The sequence below is a fragment of the Eretmochelys imbricata genome, chromosome 5 (assembly GCF_965152235.1).
Source record: "Eretmochelys imbricata isolate rEreImb1 chromosome 5, rEreImb1.hap1, whole genome shotgun sequence".
Taxonomy (NCBI): domain Eukaryota; kingdom Metazoa; phylum Chordata; order Testudines; family Cheloniidae; genus Eretmochelys; species Eretmochelys imbricata.
In genome coordinates, this window is record NC_135576.1 from 91,868,878 (window position 1) to 91,878,067 (window position 9,190).

At 43.6% G+C, this 9,190-nt stretch overlaps 1 protein-coding gene across 6 annotated transcripts in view; it reads right to left on the reverse strand.

Annotated features, from left to right (window-relative positions):
• The window catches only part of IDNK (IDNK gluconokinase), a 28,885-nt gene extending 22,033 nt beyond the window's left edge, over positions 1 to 6,852 (reverse strand). For 5 of the 6 annotated variants that reach the window (XR_013346195.1, XR_013346197.1, XR_013346196.1 and 2 more), the window contains exons 1-3: positions 6,743 to 6,852; positions 2,179 to 2,209; positions 1,678 to 1,764 (exon numbers count right to left, since the gene is read on the reverse strand). Coding sequence is in view for 1 of the 6 variants with exons in the window: in XM_077817536.1 (XP_077673662.1) it covers positions 1,678 to 1,764; positions 2,179 to 2,209; positions 6,743 to 6,783 (159 nt within the window). In the remaining 5 variants the exon portion in view is untranslated. The remainder of the gene's footprint in view (positions 1 to 1,677; positions 1,765 to 2,178; positions 2,210 to 6,742) is intronic. The other variant, XR_013346198.1, reaches the window with a different exon arrangement.
• Positions 6,853 to 9,190: the final 2,338 nt, after the last annotated feature.

The window sequence follows — 9,190 nt, forward strand, 5'->3', positions numbered from 1 at the left end:
ACACAGCAAAATCAGCTATGTAATCTTAATTCTGCATTAATCACTGCCAACCTTCCACCTGGTACACCTTACACGCCAGGTGCAAAAGATGTGGCTGTGTTGATGGACGCAGCTTTGCTATGGAATCTAAGGAGTTCAACAAAACTGTGGCTATATCCATCTTAAATCCCCTTTGAGTAGTTGCCCCTGCGGAGCAACCACCAACCCTTTGCTTTGCTAATGATGAATGATGCCAGCCTTGATAACCTTCTTGTCTCCTCTCACATGTTTCCAGGCCTCCTTTCATGCTGCCTTCCCCCAAATTATTATCCAAGCCATGTCTTCTGCCCCGTTCAAATCCCTCCTGCAAGATGCTCTTGCCATCTCATCTGAGAGGGGAAAGATAATGTAAGGGTGGGACTGAACTAAATGCCTTGATGGGAGAAAAATTTGGCCAATGCTGAGTCCATTTCATAATCCCATTCTGAACCAGTAACAGGCATCAAGGCATGTGTGTCCCTTACTGAGTAATTGATCCTATTGTCGCCCTTGTTCTTCCTCTTCCCTTGCTCCTTTTTTTGTCTGTTTAAGACCCTCATTTATCATGTCAAATACCAGTTATGTACACTCTTATGATCACAGAGTGTCTCTGCCATAGGTGTCTGGCCCCTTTAAATGTAGCAGGTCCCAGTGCCAAAACAAGTGCTTCCAGTTTGGCCAGTTAGGAGGGTGGGACAGCATCTGGGACTATAAAGAGTCAGGCTTTCAGTAATGAAAGGGATAAGCAGCAGGAGGAGGGAGGAATTTGTTACCCCACCCCATCTCCAAGGTGAGGCAGTAGAAACTTGTGGGAAGAGGGCCTCCAGGGAGAAAGCCGTGGGTGGAGGTGCCCTGCATAAAGGGCAAGAAAGAATTCTGCAGTAGGCCCTGAAGCAGCAGAAACTGACAGAGGCAAAGGGGGAAAAACCCCTGGGAGTTATAGCCTAGGAAGGGCTGAAGAACTGTTTTTGTTATGGTTTTTTTTAACCTATGTTTGGGAAATAAAACTGTGCCTAGAAAGAGAATCTGGCTGTGACAGAGGTCTTTTGGGGACTGGGGTCAGACCACCATCTTACAGGTTTCAGAGGGATAGCCATGTTAGTCTGTATCAGCAAAAACAACAAGAAGTCCTTGTGGCACCTTAGAAACTAACAAATTTATATGGGCATAAGCTTTCGTGGGCTATGACCCACATCATCAGATGCATGAAGTGAAAAGAAGTAGGCAGGTATAAATATACAGCACATGAAAAGATGGGAATTGCCTTACCAAATGTGTGTGTGTGTGCGGGGGGGGGGGGGGGGGGTCAGTGCTAATGAGGCCAATTCAATTAGGGTGGATGTGGCCCATTCCCAACAGTTGACAAGAAGGTGAGAGTATCAACAGAGGGAAAATTATAGTGTGTCTTCTGGTTTTGTGAGGCACTAGGAATATTTTGGGGATTCTAAAATAGTTTTATATAACTAATAGTTTACAAGTAAAAAAATAATTCCCCTACCTTATCACCAGCCCTGCAAACTCAGCCTGGGTTCAGAGTCAAGGGAAGCAGTAATGCTAATCTATATAAAGCATAACTCACTATAAAATGATATGTCAATGGTTAGAAAGGTAAACATACGTTGACTTCTCTGCCTTTAGGATTATATACAGTATAACTACCTGGTCATTTAGTGGTATTCCTTGTGCCATTTTCTTTGTGTTCTCTGTAGGATGATAGTCATCAGCATCATAGAATTTCCATCCCAGCTAAGAAAAAATTATAACTATGTATAATTTAGCATAAACAAACTAGCTCACAGTAACTCACTTGTTTATCAAGAACACTTTGGCAAGTACAGTTGTGGGATACATGTAGGACTTCTGCACCACAATATGAATCTCACCAGCTACATAATGACACTTTCCAGAAATACAAGGTATAATCAAGAGGAAGAAAATAGCAAGTCAATATACCATGTTTGTTTATAAGTCAAATTCACACTGCACTATATATGATATTTATCCATGCCTGACTCAGTCAGGACAGATTCAACTATTCACAAATTGGTAATATTTACATATGACATAAGATTTATAATTTAACTAACAATGACTTGCTAGAAGTGGAAAAAATCCTATGTAAAATTACAATAAAACCAGTATAGTTAGAAAATACCATACCTTAGCTGCCAGATGTGACCCAACAGTGGATCTGTAAGAGAACACAAGAAGAGCACTGTATAAACATTACTTCATAATTTTAACTTCCCCTTAAAATGAAGTGAGGTGTTGTCTTTCCTCCTTGGGATGGAACTGGTCATAGGAATGTAGTAATTGCCATAGTACCTCAAACAAATCGTCCATCTAGTTCCTCATCCGGTCTCTAGCTTTAGCCAGAATCATATGCTTCAGAGTAAAGTATAAGTCCCCTTCTGCCCCAATAATCCTGATGTTTCCAAATCATAAGTGGTCAGAGATAATAACATCAGCACAGGCTGGATGTTCACAAACACTCAATTACCACATCAACATATAGAAAGAATAAGTATAATCTCCTATGAGGATAAATCCTTAAACATATAAAATCAACCCAGAGATCCTATCGGGACTGTAAACTGAAGAGGCAAAAGCTGCCTACATACTTTTTTCCTCCTCTTCCCCAATATGTATGGTTAGCTGTACCTGTAAAAAAAACCTTTGAACTAAAAAAATCCCAATAAAACTTTGGTCACTGTGTCAGGGAGAGAAAGGAAAGGGGAGAAGAGAGTGGGAATTATTGAACAGTAAGTGAGCAAACCAGAAATTCAGTTAGGATTACTTGATAATGTTCTGGTCTGGTAATATTTAAAAGGCTGAGGATATGCAAACATGGCATCTACCAGCAACATCACCTGTAAGTAATCTTTAGTGAATAAATTAGACTGGCCTTAGTTATACCTGAATTTTAGCAAAGATATAGTACATAATAGCATTCAGTTAAGTATTCTGTGGCATGATATAATATATAATAACGTGACATACTCTTTAGGGCAGGAGTTTAGCCTTTTTGTTTGCAAACCTAGCACATTTTGGGTACTATTGGAAAGAAGAATAATATCTGACACATTAAGTTTAACACAACACAGCTATTATCATTCAAGTTATTAAAAAGAATTTGACTCACTATTGGAAGTTTTTAAAAGTTATTCTAAATTAAGATTTTAGAAAAAGCAGGGTTCCTGGTAAAATTTTGAAAGTTGCAGCCACGCTTGTTTTATTTGAAAAGCAGCCAGTTGTCATCTTTGGTTACATCAGCTTGGCAGTGACTTCCAGCAGTGTTTTACCCATCACAAGACGCTTTTAACTTTTAGATCAACAGAAGCTGCAGCATGTAAAGACATGATTATTTTTTGACTGTGGTCATACGCTGACAGACTCATTCTAAATGATTGGGTGATTGTATCTATGCAGAGTTGGATTATTGATGAATTCAATGCCAACCATATTGTGAAACATATGCATCCACATTAAATATAAGGGAAATAATTCAAGAGTATATAATTAGGAGTACTAAGATGAAACTGAGCATGAAGAAATTTATCCTGGGAACCGGAAACACTTTCATCCTGGAGGAAGAAATCAGACTATGGAATAACCTCCTAAAGGATAACCTCATTGATAACTTTATTTGTGTGGAACTAACTAAACTGGATAAAGCACTAGAGGAAATAATTGTGCTCTTCAAAGGAGGGTGGACCAGATAAACTCATTACTTGCCCTTGGCTTGGGAAAGTAATTTTGATGTGTGGATGAAATATTAGTCATTTTCTTACTTCATGGTAAAAGATGGAAGGGTCCCTGGGCTGATAAATTTTCATGATAACTTCCAGAGTGAGATAACCCAATCTCTTTAATCTCTATCTTTTTATAATTCTAAGAGATGTTGGACAGAGGCCTGGGAATACCAGATGGTCTAATCCAGTGGTGGGCAACCCATAGCCCATCAGGGTATCCACTGACGGGCTGCGAGACATTGACCATCCACCGGCACGGCCGCCCGCAGCTCCCAGTGGCTGCGGTTTGCCATTCCCGACAAATGGGAGCTGTGGGAAGCAGTGGTGGGAAGCAGCGGCCAGCACATCCCTGGCCCCAGCCCCAGCTGCCAGTCTGGGACCCCGGCTGCCAGTCCAGGGCCCAACTGCTGGCCCCGTGCCCCGGCTGATGGGCCCAGAACCCTGTCCTGAGGCTCCGCTCCCCATGCCCTGGCTGCCACGCCCATCCCCAGCTGTGGCCCCAGCCTCGGCCCCCTTAACCCTGTCTGTGTGCCCCCCCCCCCTCCCCGGAGCCACAGCCCTGCTCCCAGCCCCAGCTTGGGCAGGGGTGCAGACAGAGTTAAGGGGGTTTCGAGGTAAAAAGTTTGGAGACCACTAATATAGCACTGATTTTTTTTAAAGTAACTTTTTTTGGGGTGTGTTAATGATAGCTGTTTCCGTTGCTGCCTTTACTAGTCCATTCCAAGCATTAATTATTCTCAGCTAAAAATGTTTTTTCTCCTGTTTCTTCCTTGCCCTTTTTCTGCTTTGTTTGATGTTCGTAAATCTGTCATATACTGGTTTGTGATATTCACGTTCTTTGTACCACTTTTAATCATATACCTTAGTTTTCTCCTTTTGATTCCTTTCTGCTCTTTTTAACCTCTACATAGAACTAATGAGAATTTATCATGCAAGTTACACTCTTGTCTCTCTTCCAATTCTTCAGAAGTTCCTAAGATGCTAGCTAAAACAGTGGTTCTCAAACTTTTGTACTGGTGACCCCTTTCACATAGCAAGCCCCTGAGTGTGACCCCCCTTGTAAATTAAAAACCCTTTTTTAATAGTTTAACACCATTATCAATGCTGGAGGCAAAGAAGGGTTTGGGGTGGAGGCTGACAGCTCGCGACCCCCCGTGTAATAATCTCACGACCCCCTGAGGGGTCCCAACCCATAGTTTGAGAACTCCTGAGCTAACATGTTCTAACACACCTTTTATCCCAGTCAAGACAAATCCTGCTCAGTTCTGAAAGAAGTCCTCTCCAAGCTCTTTTCAAGCTAACAAGGGTCAGAGTAGTGTGAAATCTTGTGTGAGGAAGTCCACCCTTGAAAATTCTTCTCAGGGCCATTTGAAAAAATAAAAGAAGGTGGATGGGAGCAGGCACAGCCGTGAGTTCCACATTATTTGGTCCTTTTTACTTAGTTACAAATCCAGGGAAAAGCTTCCCAATCACTAAATCAGAAGCTTTGCTGCCAATGCTTCATATCTGTTGTCATCCTCCAAACCCTTTAGTGGGGGAAACCACAGCTACACAGGGGTGTCTCTATGCTTTGAGGTACACTGCATAGGATAATACTAATTCAGCATTAGGAAAATACTAATTCAGGAACTCCTGCAGTGAGGACAGTGGTCAGGCAGGCCCTGCTCAACCCTCTAAACCTGATTTCCCCCTTTGCCCCTTGATCTGAGATCCCCTCTACTACAGTTAGGGTGACCAGATAGGAAGGGTGAAAAATCGGGACGGAGTGGGGGGTAATTGGCACCTATATAAGACAAAGCCACAAATATTGGGACTGTCCTTATAAAATTGGGACATCTGGTCACCCTAACCACAGTGTCACTGGTGTCATCTACAAAGCAAAGTAGACACAAGTCGTGTTAAACAGTCAAAGGTCTATTCTAACCCAACAAGAGCAATTAAATGAAATTGTTAAGGCCGAAGTTATCCCTAATAAGCCCCACAGTGCATAATGGGTAGCTACCAGAACAGTTGCTGATGTGTGCTGAAACATCAGGAAACAAAAGGGAAACTTTTAGCCTTAACTCCTCACTTGTGTCCATTTATAATTCATTTTAAAATTGTTTATATAGCGATGAAACAGAAGAAACTGAATATTGTTCGAAGTACAGAAATAAAAATAAAGCCATCCTTCCGTCAGTGACAACTCTTTACTAAAGTAAACAAAATCCACTAATGGTGTGTGCAAGGTGTACCACAGCCTAGCACAGGAACAGTGTGAAAATTACACAAAGCTAGTCTGGTTTGTAGGCTCCTTGGGCTCAAGGAAATGTACCTTCTGACTGTAATGAGGTGCCTGACTCACCCTCCATGCTTGTGTGGGTGTAAAACACCAAAGTCTCCTTAGTGCAGGCGTGGTTTTGTGTGTCCCCCCCCCCCCGAAGAATGAAAACCCACCAACTACTGAAAAGTGCCCTTGCAGGAGATGGACCACAGCGCAGGCAAGTGCTATGGGCCACAGAGCAGCCTTTGGGTTAAGTCTTCCGTTGTTGTCCCAAAGCCCCTGCGACAGCGCAGGTTTCAGAAGACTTTTCCCCTTTACAGCCAGGAGGAAATGCCCCTTCCCCCCTTTAAAAGACGCGGGGTGCTGAGGGGCAAAGGAACCGCTCTCCTGTCCTGGTTACTTCACAGCTAATTTCCTCTCAGCCAGGGCAATGCTGGGAGCCGTGGAGCTGCAGCCTGAAGGCCCAGGGAGGGTGCAGGCTGAGACTCCGCACTGGGGCAGCTGCCGCCACCCGCTTTCCTCAGGACAAGCGCGGGGCAGCGCGCCCTCCGCGTGGCCGGGGACAGACACGCGGGGGAGCCGAGGCCGCCCACCGCCCGGCCGCAAGGAGAGACCCGGAAGGAGCCGTCCAGGCGAGGAGCTTCCCCCGCGGCGGGTTCCGGTGCCTGGGGCGGTCCGCGCACGTTCCCAGGGAGGGGAAAGCACCTACTTCCCCGAGCCGCTCACTCCCATCACCACCAGCAGCACCATGCCGAGCCCAGCCGCAGCAGCCTCTCGCCCTGCCTGCTCCTTCTCTGTGGCCAGCCCCTGCCGCCTTCCCGCCTCCTCGGTCTCTCTGCTCTGCCCCGCCCCTCCTCCCTGCCGCGCCTCCGGCTCTGCCCCTGGAAAGGCACAGCGGCCTTTCTCTGCCGAGCAGGTTTGTGCGGTGCTGCTCCGTGCGAGCGTGGGGCCAGGCTAGCTTGCAGGGTGCACAGGCTTCCCTTCCCTCCCTTTTCCTGCCCTAAGAACATAAGAACGGCCCTACTGCGTCAGACCAAGGGTCCCTCTAGCTCCGTCTCCTGTCTTGTGACAGTGGCCAGTGCCAGATAGCAGAACAGGTCAACATCAAGTGATCCATCTTCTGTTGACCATTTCCATCTTCTGGCAAACAGAGGATAGGGACATCATCCCTGCCCATCCTGGCTAATAGCCATTGATGGATCTTTCCTCCATGAATTTATCTAGTTCTTTTTTTAACCCTTGTTATGGTCTTGGCCTTCATAAAATCCTCTGGCAAGGTGTTCTACAGGTTGACCGTGCATTGTGTGAAAAATACTTCCCTCTTATCCGGTGGTAGCTTACTTTGTGTAAGAGCCTTTGGTGAGGGAACTTGTCAAAGGCTTTCTGAAAATCTAAGTACACTATATCCACTGGATCCCCCTTGTCCATATGCTTTTTGACCCCCTCAAAGAATTCTAGTAGATTGAGGAGGCATGATTTCCCTTTACTAAAACCATGTTGACTCTTCCTCAACAAATTATGTTTAGCTATATGTCTGACAGTATTGTTCTTTATTATAATTTCAACCAGTTTGCCTGATACTGAAGTCAAGTTTACAGGCCTATAATTGCCGGGATCACCTCTGTAGCCCTTTTTAAAAATTGGCGTCACATTAGCTATTCTCCAGTCATCTGGTACAGAAGCTAATTTAAATGATATGTTACAGACTACAGTTAGTAGTTCTGCAATTTCACATTTGAGTTCCTTCAGAACTCTTGGGTGAATACCATCTGATCCTGGTGACTTATTGCTGTTTAATTGATCAGTTTGTTCCAAAAGCTCCTCTAATGATACCTCAGTCTGGGACAGTTCCTCAGCTCTGTCACCTAAAAAGAATGGCTTAGGTTTGGAAATCTGCCACATTCTCAGCTGTGAAGACCAATGCAAAGAATTCATTTAGTTTCTCCGCAATGGCCTTCTCATCCTTGAGTGCTCCTTTAGCACCTCAATCGTCCAGTGGCCCCACTGGTTGTTTAGCAGGCTTCCTGTGTCTGATATACTTAAAAAAAAATGTGCTATTACTTTTTTTTTTTTCACAGGGGAATTTCTGTTTGGGCTTCTGCCTCCAAGGGTCCTTCAGGCCTGAGTTTTTGCTTGTATTTGATGCTTGTAAATAGGCTTGGCGGAAGTCAATGTTTATTTTATCATTTTGACAGCTAACAGCCGTGTTTATTTTTAAGCATTTTTTCCATTTTAGTCAATTTAAAATTTCACAATAGCAGGAAATTATGGGTGGGGATCAGACAATTATTTAATTACAGTGGTTGTTGAGATTCAATAAGTTAAAGCTTTATAACTGTTAAAATACAAATTGGCAACCTCACAACAAAATAAATACCCTTACATCAAACTCTAATAAGTTCTCAAGCAACATTTGTCTCACTTTGCTTCACTTTCAGTTTTGATTATCAGTTTGTTGGTCTGGTGAAATTGACATTTGCCCACATTAAAATTCTAATCCTTCCAAGCCTATGTATAAAATATAGAGGTCCCTGGCTTGTGACGCTTGCTCTTTAAATGGCAAATTCAAAACGGTGATAATCCTATAAATGGCTTATGCCCTTCCCTATATGAAACACATATGTGAGTCTATTATGTTCACAGGAGCTGATGACCTCTGAAGTAGACAAATACACATTTATACACACAATGTGTGGATGGCCAGGTGATTGGTCAAAACTCAAAATAGTGCTGGATATCTCTTAGATATATCTCAAACCTGTCACTCAAAATTAACTTTGACAGGCTTCATATAAATGTCTTAGAGTGGTTTGAATGTGGAGATAGTGGCTGTTATAACATTAGAAATTGCCAGCTAATCCTTTTGGAGTCCTACAATTCTGTTTGGTTTAATGTGTAGGCAATTAGATCTTGGAGAAGTGTTTATAGTTAATTGTGATGCAGGATGTTTTTTGTTTTTAAAGCAGCTGAGCATACCAATGGTAAGCCTTAAGCCCTTGATCCCGCAACTGGCCTCTTGTGAGCAGATCTCTGTACCTACACAGAGCCACAATTACATTACAGGAGTCTGCCTGCATGAAGCCACTTGCAGGATTTGGGGCCTCAGTGTTGTTATACCAATAAAATAAAAACCAGCAGGATCTTACTAAAGGGGAAA